The 20,369-nt window shown below is 45.1% G+C and overlaps 1 protein-coding gene across 3 annotated transcripts in view; it reads right to left on the reverse strand.

The window, feature by feature from the left end:
* GGA2 (golgi associated, gamma adaptin ear containing, ARF binding protein 2) overlaps positions 1–20,369 on the reverse strand; it is a 37,261-nt gene that overhangs the window by 14,859 nt on the left and 2,033 nt on the right. For 2 of the 3 annotated variants that reach the window (XM_053926050.2, XM_053926055.2), the window contains 8 exons: positions 11,746–11,830; positions 10,667–10,742; positions 9,688–9,786; positions 8,103–8,226; positions 6,976–7,079; positions 5,615–5,731; positions 4,947–5,084; positions 2,377–2,458 (listed from right to left, as the gene is read on the reverse strand). In XM_053926050.2, coding sequence (XP_053782025.1) covers positions 2,377–2,458; positions 4,947–5,084; positions 5,615–5,731; positions 6,976–7,079; positions 8,103–8,226; positions 9,688–9,786; positions 10,667–10,742; positions 11,746–11,830 — 825 coding nt within the window. The remainder of the gene's footprint in view (positions 1–2,376; positions 2,459–4,946; positions 5,085–5,614; positions 5,732–6,975; positions 7,080–8,102; positions 8,227–9,687; positions 9,787–10,666; positions 10,743–11,745; positions 11,831–20,369) is intronic. The other variant, XM_053926052.2, reaches the window with a different exon arrangement.

Below are 20,369 nucleotides of genomic sequence, written 5' to 3' on the forward strand. Positions count from 1 at the left end.
ATTACATGGCTCTGCCAGATTCAGTATATCTAAGCCCCTTCCCCCTAGATCATGTGATCAGGCCCCTCTATTACATCTAGTCACTCAATTCCTGAACCCCAACACTTTCAGTTCTCAAGATATAGGAGGGCCCTGGCTGGTGTGGCTCAGTGGACTGAGTGCCAGCCTACAAACAACAGGTCACCAGTTCAATTCCTGGTCAGGGCACATGCATGGGTTGCGGGCCAGGTCCCCAGTAGGGGGGATTTAAGAGGCAACTGATGGATGTATCATTCACACATCACTCTTTCTCCCTCTCTTCCCCTCTCTTTCTCCCTCTCTTCCCCTCTCTCTAAAAACTAAATAAAATAAAATAGATGATTTTAAAATATAAATCCCTCAATATTAAAAAAAAAAAAAAAAAAGATATAGGAGAAACCACCTGGCTGGTGTAGCTCAATGGATTGAGCACAGGCTGCAAACCAAAGGGTCGTAAGTTCGATTCCCAGTCAGGGCACATGCCTGGGTTGTGGGCCAGGTCCCCAGTAGGGGGCACATGAAAGGCAACCACACATTGATATTTCTCTCCCTCTCTTTCTCCTTCCCTTCCCCTCTCTGAAAATTAAAAAAAAAAAAAAAAAAAAAAGATATAGGAGAGACCAAATTTTTTCACCTTCTATACTGTACTGTCCAACATGATGGCCAACAGTTGAAATATGGCTCCATCGTCTAAAGAACTAAAACTTTAGTTTAATTAATCTAAAATTAAAACAGAAAGCTATTTTGTCAATGTGAATATAAATATTAAAAAAATTTTGGTACTTTATTCAGTTATTGAAAAACTTTTAAGTATGTAGGGAACAAATTGGTACATGAATCTACTGTTAAAAAATCTAAATACAGGTCAGTTGCTGAGGAGGCCCTGGCTGGTGTGGCTCAGTGGATTGAGCACTGGCCTGCGAACCAAAGGGTTACCAGCTGGATTCCCACTCAGGGCACATGCCTGGGTTTCAGGCCAGGTCCCCAGTTGGAGGCACACAAGAGGCAACCACACATTGATGTTTCTCTCCTTCTCTTCTCTCTCCATTCCCCTCTCCTCTAAAAATAAATAAATAAAATCTCTTTTTAAAAAAAAGAATTCCTGAGGAAAATTTACTGTCCAAAATAAAATGTCCTGAAAATTTAAAATATACCCTGATTTCAAAAACTACATGAGCATCTCATGGTCTGGCTTACCTGCAAAAACTCTCTCCCAGGAAAGAGTGAAAAGAGCACAGGACCAGGGGCTATGCAGGCCAAAGTGCCAGAAGATTACTCGGCAGCAGTGACCAACTATTTATTTCTTGTCCCCAACCAGACACCATGGGCCACCTGAACACCACTTATGAAGTACTCTTGCTTACCCTTGCCCCTACCCCAATTGAACCTGTATCTGATCAAGCTCCCAATCCAATTTATAAGAAATATCAGGAATTTATTTAAAAAATATCATGCTAAACACCATGGGGATGCCATCAGAAAACTATGACCAAGAGAAACTGTACAAGTGAAAGGATGTGTTTTTCATGCAAAAAAGTAAGGAGAGAATGGGGGCTGTCCATTGAAAGACTTAGGAAATATCAACCACTTTCAAAGTATGGCTTTTCTTTTCAATCTGCTTTAGAACAAACTGTTTAAAAAGGAGGGGAGCAAGAGATGGTTAAAGAGCAAAACGCCAGGGACCTCTGAACACTGAATATTTAATTACTTGGAAATGTTTGGAATTTGCTTAAAACAGAATGGCAGTGGTGGGGAGAGTGGTACAGAAGAAACAAAATCTAAAGATTGGTTACAAGTTGATCATTGTTGATAGCTGAAAAGTACATAGATTTTATTCTATTATTCCCCTCTTTTGATGTGTTTTCAGATATTCAATTAAAAACTTTAAGTATTTTAATACCCTGGTTCAGGTATTAAAATTCTCCACTCTCCCTACCACTGTCTCTTCCCCTTATCAGCCTGACTCCTTAGGCTACGTACCCAGCCCCTGAAGGCACTCAGGATGGGGGGACCTCCAAGATAACCACTGGCAAACATTTCTTGGCCTCTGTGGGATGTCCAGCTTTTCTTCAAGCTATCAGCAGTATTTTCTCTTTCTTCTCTTACCCTCACACTCAATCTACATGGTACATTTCTTCCCCCTTCCTATGCTTTCAGACCAGCTGCTGACTTGCTCAAGGCTAGATTTTTCTAGAAAGCAGTTCTAAGTCAACTTAGGCCATGTCTTTCCTAAGCCCAACACCGGAAACCCAAAAGTCCATTTTGCCATGTTCCTGGCACCACAGAGGCACAACAGGAAGCAGCATGTCTGCTTTGCAACTGGGGTGCTACTTGCACCAAGAGAAAAAGAACCATTACCTAGTGCGTCGTCATCATCAATGGTGTCACCTGCCAGCCGGAACAGGGTGGGCCGCAGCTTCTCACACCTCTCATACACAGCCTGGGAAATAGAGCTTAGTTCACCATACATCCAGGACCCACAGGGAGGCCCAGGGCCTTCCTAAGTAAGTAGCAGGATCTGTGCTTCATGAGTTCTCCTTAATCAGCCCCAAATGCATGACTGCAGCTTTGCAGTAACACAGCAGCTACCGTTTCAGAAACAGTTTAGGCTACAATTGTATGGGAATTTTTTTAAGACAATAGTTAAAACGGTGATAAGATCTTAGCTCAGAATCTTAGCTCTGTACCACGTCAGTGTACAGCATTCTCTTCTTCAAGCTCCCTTCCCTTGCCTTGGCAAGAACAGTTTTAGCAATGGAGGACCACACCCACCCCCCCCACCCCCCACCATGGAACTCTGCAGTGACTCCCCAGCCGGCTGCTGTCCAATGCCAATTTTCCCTTTACAGCAACACTCCATTCCCATGACTGCCCCCACCCCCAACATCTGAGAAATCTCATCCCTGGCATCACAGGGAGAGTGTTCCAGAATATTTGACCACCCACATATTGCTGAGGAGGAGATACAGCTTCTGCACATCTCAAGCTTCCTTCCCTGCAAGGGAGCTCAATTAACTAAGTTAACACTCGAGCCCCTCTCCCTGGGGCTGGTGAAATAATATATCCAACAGGTGAGTCTGGGAGAGAAGCAGAAAGGAACACCTTCTTCCCACTTTGCTCTCCTACTTTTTGTTTTCTGTTTTTACCACTTTGCTCTTGAGTGCTACCTGCTTATAGTATATGGAAGCCCACTTTCAGCCCTGCTCCTGCCTGATCTAAGTGTTAAAGAAGAAATCCCTGGTGGGAAAGACAGTGGTGTGTCATAAACATCCTAGGTGGTAGGTAAACCTGCCTGATTCTAGGGTTCAGTATCAGGAAGCCACTGGCCAATACTTATTTGCCACATTTTCCAACATCAGTTTTATCCATTATAAAGATGAAGTTTTCTTTCCTGCTGCATCTCTCCTACCTCTTCGCTGGCTATTATCCTGGCTGGGGAAAAACTGTGCTGTTTAGAACAGCAAAGTGCCAACCCTCCTGAGGGGCTCTGGCACAGCTGAGGCAGGTTAGTAAAAAAATAGGAAAATTCCCTGGCAAGTGGAATGCGGAAAACTGAGACAAATGACTAAAACAAAGGGCTGAAATGGCTGAACAATTAATTAACAGCCAGCTAATAAATCACAAGACCCTACCCTCCCTAACTGAAGATGCCTAAGAGCAGATGGTTTAAACCATCATAGGGAGGTAGACAACAAAAACCAGTTAGATACACACTAAACCAAAACAAAGGTAAAACTGACCAGAAAATGACCACAGACCCTCTTATGTGCTCATTTCAACAGAGCAGAGCATGCAAAGCGACCTCATGAAGTGTAATGAACATTCTGTTGAGATCCTCCACTGGGTGGGATCCCCTGTGCAATCCCCACCAACAGAAAACAGATGAAATGCTCAGGACAAAGGACACCAGCCCACGCTCTTCTTTGAGCATGACCAAGCCCCACTTCCCTCAGGTATGTACTTTACTTCTTCTATCCTAAGTTCTAAGGGTCCTGGACAAGACTTGCACCCAGGGAAGCAGTAGGCAGCAGCAGCTTGTCCTAGGCTCACCCTGGATACTGTCTCAAAAGACCCTTCTTTTGCCTCACTGTCCTAAGCTTTAATAAATTCACTTTCACTTCACCTGGACTGGTGTCTTAAATTTTTTCCTTCAGGAGTCAAGAACCTGGAGGTTGCCTGATACACAAAAGGTCCCGGACTGTGCCAAGGCAGGGGCACCCCCAATGCAGAAATGGTCTGGTAACACAACCTTACCACAGAAGATCAGTTTTGCAGTGTCTCCCTGGTCCGGGCTCCCAACCCTTCTGAGCAGTCCCCTCCAGTCACAGAGGAAGACCAGCACAGGTTTCTCTGTAACTCTGTCTAATCCCAGTCACAGCTGACTGACCCAGGTAGACAGATACATGAGTCACACTAGCCAAATAGATTTTTCTCTCAGGAATTTGGTATTGGGAAAGACTAGTTCATTTCTGCTAGCCTCATGAGACAGAAGGACAGGTAAACTTTCTGAAGGGTCTCTCCTGTGCAGTGAAGCATAAAAAGCTAGAATGCAGAGAAGGGCAGAAAGCCGAGCTCCAGACAGACTGAGTGGCTGGCTACTTAGCAGGTGGTGGTGTGTCAGATATGATGTCAGAGCACCAGGAACAACAACCAAAAAAAGGCAAATTCAACTTCAAAATTAAAACCTTTTGCTTCAAAATACAGTTAAGACAGTGAAAAGACAGCCCACAGAGTGGGAAAAAATAGTCTCACAAGGGACTTGCATCCAGGATCTAAAGAATTCTTGATTGTGGTGATGGCTGCACAGATGGACACACCAACACACATACAGTACACTATAAATATGTGCGATTTTCTAGTATGTCGGTTATACTCAGTTACTCTTGAATTTTTTACTTATTTATTTTTTTATGTTTAGAGAACAGTACCTGCAGGGCCTTCTGGTCTGGTGGGGCCTGTTCTGGCCTGCGGTACCTGCTCAGCATTTCCTGCAGCACCTTCACATGGCTCCGCACTTCCTCCACAGCACTTACTCTCTTGGATACCTTCTCTGATCGCTCCTGCTCCTTTGGGAGAAAGAAGAGGATGGCACTGAGGGGCAGGGCCCTAGATAAAGCCTGAACAGGGGAGAGAAGTGGGCACTGAACTGTGGAGAGCAACCTCGGGGAAATCACTAAACACTGAGTGGAGGGAATGTTCACTCAGCAGCAGAAGTCCTCAAAGCCAGGGTTCCTGGGGAAGACAGTGCAGCTGGGGGCCTAGCAAGCCCCTGCTTTGTACCATCAGCCATAACTCTCTGAAAAACAGATTCCCAAACCTGGATGCTGTCCACACAGTACCTGTCACTGGGATAGAAAATGATGTCTGTGAAATGCTTTGCACTCCTGAATGGAAGCACGTGGAAAGCACATAGCGTGGTCCCTGCTTCCAGTCACCACCTGCTGCCCTCAGGGAGCCCATGGCTGATTGCCAGCTCAGAACAGGAGGCCACGTCCTCCCCAGATAACTGTGCGTCTACACCACCACACGTGCACGCACACACTGTGCAGCTCTAGTCCCAGGCTGGTTGTGCAGAACCCAGTGGAAAAACACCCACCTCCTTGACCAAACTCTTGATCAGCCGGTTCGCAGCCCGCAGGTCCTCAGGGTGGCTGCTCTTCAGAAGCCTTGATAGAAGCTGAAGGTGAACAGAAAGAGAGGCAGCTAATCCCCTCTGTGTCAAAAGATTAGTGTGTGGCATCAGCAATAGAAAAGTTAACCACAACAATAGGAGCTCATATATTTCATATGCATTATCTGACCAAATCCTTGCAGTCACATAATCATGTACTACCACTATCTCCACAGGCACTGCTTTCAATGGAGTAGGAAGGTGGAGGATGATATTTGGCAAAGTCTGGAGATACTTTGGTTGTCACAAGTAGGGATGCTACTGGCATCTAATGAGTAGAGTCCAGGGATGCTGTGAACACCCTTCAATGCACAGAACAGCCCCAACAAGAAAACTACCTTGCCCAAGTGTCAACAGTGCCGAGTTGTCCTGAACCATGGACTCTACATTGTAACAGACCTTGGTGATGTGACTCCCAATGCCTAGCAGAACACCTAGCACATAGGAGTCACTCTATCTTTGTTGAATGGATGGCAGGAAAGATGGGGATACTGAGCTCCAGAGAGTGTAGGCAGATTTCCCAAAGTGACTCAGGATTCTCCTCTTTCTCAGAAGTCCATGACCTACATCTTCCCTTGCTTCTACCACCCTCTACAACTGTAAGAAACCAGCAGGAGAGGAGACAGAGAGAAAGGCAGCAAAACCTAGCACAGCCCTGCTCATCTGCGTACAGGGATGCATGGCCACTGAACACCTGGATCCAAGGGAACAAAAGTACAGTTGGAAGGCAATGGGTACCACAGAGAGACACATATGGCCTGGAGCTTTCCTAGCACGATACGTAACAGACCTTGTGCATGAGCTAGACCAGGAATGACCCAAAGTACTGCCACGACTGATTCTCTAGGGTTACCCCAGGTCTTGGCCTGGGTTTTGACCACCTTCCTTCCCTTCCTTCTGTTTACTGATGTCTGAGGATGCAGACTTATACAGACTTTACTGATTCTGGGATGCAGTAGTAAAAGAAAAATGGGTGGGAGCAGGCTTACTGGCACTAAAAAGACCTGAACCAACATACAATGGACTATTTCCTCCCCAACATCTTTCCCAATACCACACAGACTGGATATCACCGACCATCAACACTACAGAAAATACACAGACCTTATGCTATCTCACTCATAAAAATCTGCTCCAGAGAGAACTCACTAGCCCCCTTACCATATTCTCCCACACTTTGGTTCAAGGGTTCTGAAGACATTCCAGGGATATCTGAAGGGAGTCCCTAAAGAAGGGGTCTGATTAGATTCCAGGTAGGCCACCAAGGTCAGGGAAGAGCTCCTTACCTTTGACTTTTCTTCATCAGCATCAAAGATGGAGCTCTTGGGCCAGGGAGAAGGTGGAGGCAAGATTTTATCTACCGGTAGTTTAGGATCTTGCTTTATGATTCCTGAAACATGCAATTCATGAATTGATGATATTGGTATGGGTACCCACTGACTTCAGCAGTATAAACCCGTATAGACCCTGGTTCCTAATGTCCAGCTACAGGGAAAATGTACAGGGGAAACAGTCCAGCTAGGAAATATTGTCAATAGCCTTAATGAATACACCCAGGGTCTATAATCCACATCCTCCCTCCAGAGAACCCAGGGGACCAGCACAAAGACATCAGAGCCTACTGAGAGCAGAACCAGAGCCTATGGCTAGTGGTAAACGGGCTCTATGATGTAAAAACACTGATTATTTTGTGCAGATACATATCTCAGGGCCCAAAAGGTACAGTGGGATCCCTGACACTCCTAAAAACATTGAGTACATGTGACAGAGGAAAACAGTCCATCCTGAATCTAGTTCCTATCTCTACAGAGCCCAAGGGAGAGGAACATGGACACCCAGCTTCCACACAGGACACAGAAAGGCATGGACAGCATACAAATTCATAACTTTGCAAGTGAATAGAGAACATCTGGAGGTGTCAGTGTCTGTGTCTGTCTCTCATGAGTCCAGGGACACAACGCCTGCCTAAGACTGAGGCCTAGTCAGAGCAGAGATGATGACACCACCACTGAATAACAACTAACAATGGACCACCTACTGTCAGGAAAGGCAAGGGAATAAGACCCTCTCTGAGGTACTGACTAAAGAAAGACCTCATGCTAAGAGTGAAGCAGATATTGAGAAAAAATCTAGCAAATCAGCCCCCACCCTAAACACAAGCTAATGTTGGAGGAATCTGAAATCTGGTGTAGCACAGGTAACCACAGCAAGAACAATCTCAAACCCAGCTTGACTCCTGCCCACCAGAAGGAAAGGTTTGCCCATTTCCGGATATTGGAAATCACTTGTTTCAGTCTCCTCTGTTCTATACAAGATGTTCAGTTTTTACCAAAAAATTCCAAAACACACCAAAAAAGCAAAAAGAAACAAGTACTGTGAGATAGGCAATACAGTATGAATAATGGAGTCAGACCTTGTTTCTTCAGCATCTGATAAGCATCTCGGATCTTAATGTCTTCTGGAAACCAGACTGTCCAACTAAAGAGTATTTCCATGACTCTTCCTTTAACTTTGTCTGTGGTCCAGGATCCCAGGTACTGAAAACATGCAGGAAAGATAATTACAGATCTGGAAGGAATTTAGTAGAGCACCCAGCCCACAGTAGTACAATAGAGACGGCTGCTAAGGCCCAGAGAGGCGAGCCCCACAAAGCTGGTTGAGAGCTGAGGCACAGCGAGAGGTCAAATCACCTAGCCCAAGACTGAGGGCTCTTTCTGGCTTTCAAGGAGTCAAGCTCGAAAACAGCTAAAATTAAAACCCGCCATATACTGGCCTAGGTTAGAGTCACTGGGAACATTCATTTATTGACTGGAACAAGTGTGAAATAATAAAAGAGTATGTTTGAACTTTATCTCCAGTTCCTGGCACAGAGTTTCAAAAGCCCTTGAAATTTCCTGAGAGATAGGAATCTTTTGGTATTCACAATAAGCCCCCTTGGACCTTACCTGAGTTTAAGCTAACCACTCAGGGTGGGCACTTAGTTTCAAGGGAGGGGTCGAGTATGCCAGAAAGACCAACCTTGTCACTGGAGGGTTGAAACTTGCAGCTTTATTCAACCCCCAGCGGAGGGCAGCGGTGGGCTAGAGAGTGAGCGCGATCACTTGGTCAATGATTTAATCAATCATGCCTACATACTAGAACTCCAGGTAAAAACTATGAAACAAGGCTCACAGAGCTACCTGACTGAACACACAGATGTGCTGGGAAGGTAATGTGCTTGGATTCCACAAGGAAAAGGCATGTAAGCTCCGCTTCCCTTCCCCCTAAGACCTTGGCCTATGTATCTCTTCCATTTGTACCCATTATAATATGTACAGTGCTTTCCTGTGTTCTTTGATTCTTTCTGTTGAATTATGGAACCTTGTGGAGGTGGTGATGAGAACCCCCAAATTTGTAATTGGTTAGGCAGAAGAGCAATGAGACTCATGGCTGATGTTTAAATTAGGCGTAGTCTAGGTATGACTGAGTCCTGAACACGGAGGGTCTGCACTCAGCTCTGGGTAGTTAGTGTCAGGACTGCACTGAATTAAATTATAGGACATTCAGCTGGTATCAACAGAACTGTTGTTGGGAAGCAGCAAGGCTCCATCCATGTCAGTTACCCAAGAATGGCAGAGCTAAGACAGGTGCTAGGAGAAAAGGCACGGAGCACAAGGCAAGAGGTGATATGAAACTTAATGTCACACCTGATATTTCTTGCTCTCTCTGTCAGGAAACCTGTGCTCCAAGCTAGAGTTCCTCACCCCCTCTAGGCCACCCATACACAAGACCATTTTTAAACGGAGAATAATTTGAAAATGCTAACAATGGAGGGCAGGAATCAGCAAGGTCATCCTAGACCTTGGAGAAGAAAGCTTTTCCATGCAGGGCTTCCTCTCACAGCTCCCTCTCAAACCTGAGACAGGCTGCAGGGTCTGTCCAGGAATGGGCCTGCCTTTGAAGTTTAAAGGCTGGGCCAGGTGCAGTACAGTAAACAGGGCCAAGACCAGTGTACTCACCTTTGGGGACAACACTTTGATCAGCTCATTCAGGAAGCGGAACTTGGCCACCTCACTGTGGAACTTCTCTCCACAGTGGTTCACACATGTCTCCAGCACCTGCACAGACACAGGACTCCCATGAGAATGGGGAAATCACTGGTTCCAGGCTCATCTCAAATCCAATGAGCACTTGCTGGAACCAGGGCTAGTGTTTACTTAGGACTATAAGGACACTGAAGTTTGGGAGAAGGGAGAATATTTTCAGATGTTTTTGAAAAGCACATATTTGATCCTGCTGTATCTGACAGGTTTATGCCCAGGAAACAGGTCAGTGAGATATGTACCCTGAGGTCACACTACCTTTGAAGGAAGTCACCCCACCTTCAGACAGATGAATCCCTTCCCCTCAGAGACAACATTTGGTATGTAAGTGCTGTGAACTGCCAAGCCACATGTTCCCTGCAAGTGGAACCTACACATGTTTTCTTTGGTCCACACTACTGTTTAACATTTCAAATTAGTTACCAACATCAAACATTCAGAGAATTCATATAAAAATCTGGATTTATGGTTTCTCCTAAAAAACAGGAAGTCCTAGCAAATATGGGCCCAAACTCATGCCTGACAATGGCTAGCTGGTGCCACACTGCAGCCACCCTCCATTGACTGGGCATGTGGTCTCCATGACTGTGATCCTCACCCACTGGCTCACTCATTTACATCACCAGTCTGGCCCTGTGGGCACTGAACTTGACAGGCCTGGACTATAAAGAACAAAGGGAAATAAAACCTTCCTTTCCTTCTCCCAAAGCGGGCTTGGTGCTGCTACCTAGAAACAGACCTAGGCTGGGGCAATCGGAGCCCAACCTCCCTGTGGTCTGCTTTCTCATGGCCTGTGAGATGCACCTCTCAGGCTCCCCACCACACTGAAATGGGACTGGGGCCCAGCTCTCTCTGGCTTCAGGACAGGAGAGCCGAGGCTATAGGTCAAACTCACCGTTAAGGCATAAAGAGCTTCTTTCTCTTGTGGAGACTGGATCTTGTGGGCCAGCAGCCAGGGTGCATGGATGGGGCTAAGGGGAAACAAAGATAGAGGGACTCTGGATGGACAGGGAAAAACTACTCAGTCTGGCTAAGTGTGCTCCGTAAAGTCACCTCCCTTCCAGGAGCTCTGGTCCCACAGCAGAGATGGACTGTAACTGGCATGCAGTCCATTCACAAGCCTCTGAAGGAGGCCAACCCCCACCTACCTTTCCTGCAACTGCTGCTGTCTAGAGCATATCACACCTCGCAACCCATCCACCCCCAAACTCCAAGCTGAGCAGACAGACCCAGGCATGTGGGTAGCTAGGTCATAAGCAGCACACACCCCATTTGTTGTCAAATAGACTAGACAATATGATCAAACTTTCTGCCCATTTCCCAATGCTGAATAGTCAGTAATATGCAGATTAAACATCTGGGCCCTGGCTGGTGTGGTTAAGTGGATTGAGTGCCAACCTGAGAACTAAAGGGTCACTGGTTCAATTCCCAGTCAGGTCACATGCCTCGGTTGTGGGCCAGGTTTCCCAGTGTGGGGTATGCAAGAGGCAGCCATACACTCACTGATGTTTCCCTCCCTCTCTTTCTTTCTCCTTCCCTTCCCCTCTGTATAAAAATAAATAAATAAAATCTTTTTTAAAAATCTGAATTCTTCATTTCCTATTGAGACGCTTTGGAAACAGAATTCAACACAATTTTGCCTTTTTCCTGCCTCTTCTGAAGAAAGGCTACATTTAAATTATGGAAAATTCACTGATCTATTGCACATTGCTAACTCTATCCATAACATTCAGGTCTCCTGAGTGTCAGTGTTTCATAAGACTACTTAAAATTTTTCAAAATAATTGCCAGTTATAAAATGACTATTTTGTTTTTTTAAAAGCCACATGAATTTGCTATATCTATAAAACTAATGTTCTCAGTAGATCGTGGAGGGAAAAAAGAAAGCAAGCCTAGCTGTTAAACAGTCCCAAGACAAAACAGCATGCACTTAGTCTGAGGTACCCACAGAGTCAAGCGTGACAGTCATCTTACCCATTGGGATCAGTGTTCACCTGGTCACAGAAATTCTGGATAGCTGACCAATCCTGTTCTGACATGCTTGGGTCTGTGGCTTTATCTGCCAAGTAAATAAAAAATAAAATTAAAGAAAGCATAAATGAAAGAAACAGAGACCTCTTCCCCCAAAAAATAAATATAATAGCGAAGGGCTATGAAATCACACCTCTAGGGCATCAGGCAGACAGCTGAAAGGAACAGGACCACACCTGTGCTGTCACCACACAGGCAGAGTCTCTGGCACACGACATGGCCTCAATGAATATTTGCTGACTGAATGAATGAGCACATTCGTTGACAAGCTATAGCCCTGAAAGGGGCTCCATTTCCAGTGCAGGGGTGGGCCTTCGAAGGCCTTCTTCACACCCCTCGTCAGGTAGGACTTTCCCACGGTGGTCCTACAATGATGATGGGCAGAGGCCAGCACATGGGAGGCTGCTTGTAAGTTTCATAGCTATGTGACAGGAGAACATGAACATACTAAGGCCCTAGATGACTCCAGCTGGTCATCCCAACCATCTCCTTAAAAGCCAATACCCCTAAATCTAAGCCTTAGCTTACTGAAATCCTTTCTGACCACCTTATGCAAGAAGCTTCTCTGTGTGTTGGCAGCTTGTACAAAACGACCAGAAGACATCTTCTCGCCTTCATTCCTCATAATGCTGTCCCTCTCTGCTACTGTACACATTCCCAGGGACCCCGATCCAATTATACTAGGGTCTTCCATTCAAACACTCATACTTGAATGAAATCTGAGGACATTGCACATCAAAGGGCATCAGGACACGGCAGGGACAGGAGATACCTGGAGCAGGAGGGATTATCAGAAACCTGACATGAGACCATGGTCCACTGAAGGAGGGGCAATGCTCAATCTCCCAGGAATCCGGAGTTGTATGTGTCTTTCCCGCATGGACGGTAGCAGCTTATTCTTCTCCTCCTGCTGCTACTGCAGAGAAAACCTGTCCAGCAGCCCAACAAGGATGCCCACCCACACGTCTCCAACCCCACACCAGACCAAACCAGACCACATTCTCTTACAAAGGAGTTGCTGAGACTTTCTTCATAACACTTTCCCTCCTCCCCACTGTCCAGATCATCCATGTCTACCAGCTTCTCCAAAGAGCATCTTACTGGTCCTGACAGAGAAGCTCTTTCAAACTCTGCAAACGGGCTAATTCTCAGAGTCAGCTTTCTGATGTACTCAGATGTTCAAGGACCATCTGAATTTCTGTCTCCTCCCCAAAACCTCTACCCCTACTCTGCCAGCCCCTGTTAATTCTTCTCCCTTTTGATTACTCAAGACTCAATGGCTAACTAGCGTTTAACTTTTCCTTAATGCAGTCACATTAACATCTCCCCAGCTCAACAGTGAGACTTTAAGGGCATGTAATCACCTATCTTCTCACCCATGGATTCCACTCTAAGTGAAAAAGAAGGCAACAGAGGAAGCGAAGGAATAGGATTATCAATTTTCATATACCTCTCCCCTTTTTCCCCCTTAAAGCTCCTCCGCCATGTCCCACCTCTCAAAATCCTCTCTACCCTTCGAGTTCCAATTTAAATGACCTTTGCCCTGGCTAGTGTGATTCAGTGGGCTGAGTATCAGGCTGTGAACCAAAGGGTCCCTGGTTCAATTCCCAGTCAGGGCACATATCTGGGTTGTGAGTCAGGTCCCCAGTAGGGGGCACAGGAGAAGCAACTGCACACTGATGTTTCTCTCCCTCTTTTTCTCTCTTCCTCCCCCTCTCTCTAAAAAAATATTTTTTAAAAAAATAAAATAAATGCCCCTTCTTCCTAAAGCTACCCTTGATCTTTTTTCTCCCAACCCAGAAAACAATAGCTCTTTCTATTACTCCTCTAAAGTCCCACATTCTATCTCCCCCTGCCTTTTTTTTAAATATATTTTATTGGTTATGCTATTACAGTTGTCCCATTTCCCCCCCTTTACTCCACTCCATCCTGCATACCACCCGCCCCACATTCCCCCCCTATAGTTCATGTCCATGGGTCATACATATAAGTTCTTTGGCTTCTACATTCCCTATACTATTCTTACCCTCCCCGTCTATTTTCTACCTACTACTTATGCTACTTATTCTCTGTACCTTTCCCCATCTTTCCTCCTCCCACTCCCCTGTTGATAACCCTCCATGTGATCTCCATTTCTGTGGTTCTATTCCTGTTCTAGTTGTTTGCTTAGTTTGCTTTTGTTTTTGTTTTAGGTGTGGTTTGCTGTCATTTTTACTGTTCATATTTTTTTATCTTCTTTTTCTTAGATAAATCCCTTTAACATTTCATATAATAAGGCCTTGGTGATGATGAACTCCTTGAATTTGAACTTATCTGGGAAGCACTTTATCTGCCCTCCCATTCTAAATGAAAGCTTTGCTGGATAGAGCAATCTTGGATGTAGGTCCTTGCCTTTCATAACTTTGAATACTTTCCAGCCCCTTCTTGCCTGTAAGGTCTCTTTGGAGAAATCAGCTGACAGTCTTATGGGAACTCCTTTGTAGGTAACTGTCTCCTTTTCTCTTGCTGCTTCTAAGATTCTCTCCTTCTGTGTAATCTTAGGTAATGTAATTATGATGTGCCTTGGTGTATTCCTCCTTGGGTCCAGCTTCTTTGGGACTCTCTGAGCTTCCTGGACTTCCTGGAAGTCTATTTCCTTTGACAGATTAGGAAATTTCTCCTTCATTATTCGTTCAAATAAGTTTTCAATTTTCTGCTCTTCCTCTTCTCCTTCTGGCACCCCTGTAATTCCGATGTTGGAACGTTTCAAGATGTCCTGGAGGTTCCTAAGCCTCTCCTCATCTTTTTGAATTCTTGTTTCTTCATTCTTTTCTGGTTGGATGTTTCTTTCTTCTTTCTGGTCCACAGCGTTGATCTTAGTTCCAGTTTCCTTTCCATCACTATTGGTTCCCTGTACGTTTTCCTTTATTTCACTTAGCGTAGCCTTCATTTTTTCATCTAATTTGTGACCAAATTCAACCAATTCTGTGAGCTTCCTGATGATCAGTGTTTTAAACTGTGTATCTGATAAGGTGTCTATCTCTTCGTCACTTAGTTGTATTTTTTCTGGAGCTCTGATCTGTTCTTTCATTTGGGCCATTTTTTTTGTCTTGGTGTGCCTGTTACATAAAGAGGTGGAGCCTAAGGTGTTCACCAGGGCGGGGTAACGCTGGTACCTGCACTGTGATGCTGTATGTGGGGGAGAGGTCCAAGAGGGAGCAATGGCACTTGCTCCACTCTCTGCCAGTTTTCAGTCACTCCCTCTGCTACCCACAATCAAATTGGGCCCTTCTGGTGCTGCTTCCCGAGTGTGTGGGTTTGTGTACATTCTAGGACCCTGTGGGTCTCTCCAATGAGCTCTCCTGTGAGGCTGGGAGTTTCTCCCTCAGCCACCTCAACCCCCACAAGTGTTTTCAATCACTGTTTGAGGCTTTATTTCCCTGCGCTGGAACTCTGGGTTTCGAGGTCTGTCACCCAGTCCACCAGCTGCTGCCTCGCCAGCCAGCTGCAGCTTTGCCCACCCCGCTCCACAATCCACCACCTCGCTGGGTCCACGAGCCACCTCCTTGCCACGAGTCCTCTCTGCCCAGCTGCCCATCTCTGCCCCTCCTTCTGGTCTGGATGAATGTTTCTTCTTTATCTCCTTGGTTGCCGACTTCCATACAATTCGATTTTCTGTCAGTTCTGGTTGTTTTTTTTTTTTTAAATCATTGTTGTCCTTCTTTTGGTTGTGCAAGGAGGCACAGTGTGTCTACCTACGCCCCCATCCTGGACAGAAGTGCCCCCCCTGCCTTTTTAAAATATTTTATCTACTTATTTTCAGAGAGAGGGTAAGGAAGAAAGAGAAACATCAATGTATAAGAGAAACATAGATTAGTTGCCTCTCTCATTCACCAACTGGGGACCTGGCCAGCAACCAAGGCATGTGCCCTGATTGGGAATCAAACTGGAGACCCTTCTCTTCACAGGTGCTCAATCCACTGAGCTACACCAGACAGGGCACTACCTGCCCCTTTTATGATGTAGATTGCTAATTCCATCCCTTATCACTTACATGTCCTTGGGTTCTCTAAGCCTGTTTCCTCAACTATAACGTTAGGAAAACACCATATTTTCCCATGTATAGTGTGCACTTTTTTGTCCAAAATTTTTAGGGGAAAATAAGGGTGCACATTATACATGGGTAGTACTAATTCTGTATCTATACAAATGTTTTTAATTCTTTTATTAAATTTATGCGTTAAAAGTGTAACTCCAGAAAGCAGTAACAATATCTATATGCAAAATAATATCCTGGAATACAATAATCCTGGTTTTGTTTCTAAATATAAATAAATAATTAAATTTAAAAATCAAAATATTTTTATCCCTCGAAGTTTGGACCAAAAACGTGGGTGTGCATTACACACAGCAAAAATATGGTAGTGCCTTCCTCAACAGGCAGTCATGAGATTCAAAGTAGATAGTGTCTAAAGTGATCAGTACAGCAGCAAAGATTAAGTAATCAATAAAGGACACTTAATCTTTTTTAACATACAATCGATACCTTTCTTTTTAAAAATTTTTTAATTGATTTTTTTTTTGAGAGAGAGAAAGTAACATCAGTTTGTTGCTCCACTTATTTATGCATTCCTTGTTTGATTCTTGTATGTGCCCTGACCAGGGATCGAACCTACACCCTTGGCATATCAGGATGACTGTCTCACCAACTCAGCTACCCAGCCACGGAAAGGATAGCTAACTTATCATTTATTTTAACACAGCCTTGGCCTTTTCCTTTAAAAATATGTACGCATGCCTTATTATACCTAAAGGGAATAAAACTAAAGCCAGAAGGCATACATTCCCCACAGAGCTGAGAGTAATGCCTTACCCATAAGTACAAAATAAGTACTCATGAAATAAAGTATTTAAAGCAATGATTCTCAGAAAATCTGATTAAGGGGGTCTGATTCATCTAAAATAATTCTACACCATTAAACCTTCATGAGGTTTCAGTTCACTACAAGGTCAAGACTGACAGCTCAAAGGCATTCAGCACTCAACACATGATGAGTGCTGAGGCAGAGAACAGCAGGCAGGCCCTAGCATACCCGAAGATGGAGCCCTCAGCAGCCTCCCCTGCAGCCAGGTGAAAAGAGTACCAACAGCTTTTCCAGAGAAAGGAGAAGAAACTTCTGTGAGGCTAAGTCATGTACCAAACCCTTAACCAAGACCAAGCAGCTGGAAGATCTATAAAGTGTGAGCATTTCTTCTTTCTTTGTATCATGAGGACCCAATCAAGGTTTGTTATAACCCCAAATAACAGTAATAACATAGCTGCCTTCTTGAAGAACTCACTGTGGACCAGACACCATGCTGAGTGTTTTCCAAGCATGCCTCACCATTTCACATGTGGAGAAACCTGCCCAAACACAAAACTAGAAAACAACAGGAACTATAACTCAGTCCCACGTCTGCCTGACTGCAGGGCCCAAACATTGCTCAGAGTAAAGTCTTAAGTTCCTTGATAAAGTAGGACATCTTTGGCAACTAGTTTCCTTGCCTTTCTTGCCACTAAGTTATCAGCTCCGTAAGGCAAGGTCTGTCTCATTCACCTTCCAGCACCTAAAACTGTCACTGGCACAGATACTTACTAAATGAATGATTCATCTTTTGCTACAGTTTAGCCAGTTAGCTGGACATATTGCTGACTCCAGAAGACAGCCATTCTAGTTCTGAAATTACAACTCCCAACATATAATCCCAGCCTGCCAGCTAATTCAGAAGCCTAGAGCAGCTCCAGAGAACCTGGTTCCCAGAGGACAGAGACTAGGTCTGAATACGCCAAAGCAACTGCCCAGGTTTGCTGATGCCAACAGCCCCAAGGAGTGGCCTGGGGCCTGAGCAGGCATGGTCAGGGACAAACTCACAGAACACCTAACCTACTCCTCATCAGGGCGCTGAAAATGGCTAACCCTGCCACCAAGGTGGTTTATTTACCTGGCATTTGGGCAGGACAAGTTAACACTACTGCCACAGTTTTGCTTAATAAAAGCAAGGTTTGTAGGAATTTCAAGTAGGCTACAGGGTGAGAGGTATTAAGAAAACTGCTGAGAACTCCAGCTGTGAGTGAAATGGCTCATCCTAGAGTAACTAATACAGAAGCAAAATCATCTCCCAAAGGCTGCCACCCAAATGCCAGTGTCATACCTCTGGCATGCTAGAAGCAGCCTGTGCTATCTATAGGGGAGCCCTGAGGCTGTGGGATAGCATCCACCTCAAGGAACATTTGGAAATCAATCCATCAACAGTATTCACTGCATGGGGACCCTTCTGCAGGAGACGCACACTGAACCCTCCATTCCAGCAGTCATTCGACAAGCACATGCTGAAGGCCCAAGACCCACCACAGGGAAATCCCGTGCTGGGCTCCATGACAGAGAACGAGTTCAGCCCTCAAGAAGCTCAGAGAATATAAATTCATGAAATCCAAACACTCCTGATTCCCAAGGCATAGAAGTGGGGCTGGGAGAAAGACAGGACACAGCACCTGGAAGTAGGCCCAGGTGGAAGGGATTCACTGAGCACTGGACTTGAAGCTACTGCCTCCCTAGCCGCACTACCAGGGTTAGAATCCCAGAGACCCAGAGGAACAAGTGTGCTTGTAATAGCATGAGACAGGCAATAACCTACGATTGGTTAACCAAACTATAACACACCCACCCAACGGGGCATATGAGACTTTTCGTTAACAGGAACAAGGCAGTAACAGATACAATCATGTGAAACACTGACCAAAACAATCCAAGTGTGGGAAAAGCTCAGAATGTTCAATAGTTGCTGTGTGTATTTTCAAAGCAAGAGCTTCTGATAACAGCTTCCTGATGATCCTTTGGGGAACTATTTCTCCCCAATTCTAGGTCCAATGTTTTTCCTCCCGGCCGCCCCCTCTGCCAGTAATCCTATGAGAGTTAGTTTTCTGCCACATGCAACTAAAAAGACTAATGATAATAACAGATATCACTTACTATGTGCCAGGCACTATTCTAAGTGCTTCACATGTATTAATTCCGTTGGTCCTTATGACCTAAGAGGGATGTCTTTTTACTATTATTCTCCTCTTGGAAACATAGGTGCCTTGCTTGATGAGGAAAGGTCTGTCAGAGATCTAACATTAGCAGTCCTCAGACCCCATGTAAAAGTGACTTTGTTCTCCATCCAGCCTAGACTCATAATGCCATCCTTCAACAACACTGCTCTCCTTGCCATATCAACCTCTCTACCCCCTCGTCCTTCCACTTTACCACCTCCGCACCCATATCCCCCAGCAAAGCTGGTTCAGCCATAGTTCACCTTCTCTGCTCCTGAGGTGGGGGTCAGGCAGGAGGGATCACAGGATCTGAGGTGGGGAGGGGAGAGGTGATCCTGCCCCTCTCCCCCAAGGGACATCTGGCAATGCCTGGAAACATTTTTGGTTGACTAGGAAGAAGGTATGTATTGGTATCTAGTGGGTAGAGCCCAGGGATTCCACTAAACAGCTATAATGCGCAGTATAGACCCACACAACACAGAATTACCAGGCCCAAAATGTGCTTAGACTGAAAAACCTTGTTCCCAAGTGACCAGGTGAGCTCCCTCCTATTTCTCTTACCAGCCATTCCCAAAGGTCCCCACCTTCCTCAAACTCCCTCAGCCCCTAACACTAAGTGGAAGGTTGGGAGGGTTGTTACTGACCAACTTATTTTCATGTCCATTGTCTTTATCTCCTGTCCCAGACTCTCAGAAAAACAAAAGGTCCCTGTCCTCTCTCTGTCACCCCTTTCTGCTCTAGCTCTGACCTTCAGCACCTTAAACACCTCTCCAATGACTTGAACATTGGACCTAGAATTCAGGAGGGATAGTTCCCCCAAAGAAACATCAAATAGAAAGGTGCTCATTGGTGCCCCTCGCAAGACCTCCTTTACTTCTGAATTCCCTCTGGCTATTCTCTTTCCTCCATTTCACATTCAAATACCATTTTAAAAAAATAAATAATAAAAAGCTTTACTGAAAAAAATAAAAATAAAAGCTTTACTCAAAAAGGGAGGTGGGTGCTGGTGGCCAGAAGCTATACCTCCCCACAGATTAATTCTGCCTGGCCTGCACTAGACAAACTTTGTATTTCAAAGTACTTGTCAGCTTTTAAAAACTCAAAATATGGTATATTTACACAATGGAATTCTACGCAGCAGAGAGAAAGAAGGAGCTTATACCCTTTGCAACAGCATGGATGAAACTGGAGAGCATTATGCTAAGTGAAATAAGCCAGGAAGTGAGGGACAAGTACCATATGATCTCACCTTTAACTGGAACATAAGCAATAGAAGAAAAAAGCAAACAAAATATAACCAGAGACATTGAAGTTAAGAACAATCTAACAATAGCCAGGGCGGGGGTGGGGGATGGGGGCGGGGATAGTGGGAAGAGGGTATTACAGGAACTACTATAAAGGACACATGGACAAAACCAAGGGGGAGGGTGGAGAGGGGGGAGGGAGGTGGGTTCACCTGGGGTGGGGTAGAGGGATGGGGAGAAAAGGCATACAACTGTAATTGCATAACAATAAA

Source organism: Desmodus rotundus, chromosome 1, assembly GCF_022682495.2.
Source record: "Desmodus rotundus isolate HL8 chromosome 1, HLdesRot8A.1, whole genome shotgun sequence".
Classification (NCBI taxonomy): domain Eukaryota; kingdom Metazoa; phylum Chordata; class Mammalia; order Chiroptera; family Phyllostomidae; genus Desmodus; species Desmodus rotundus.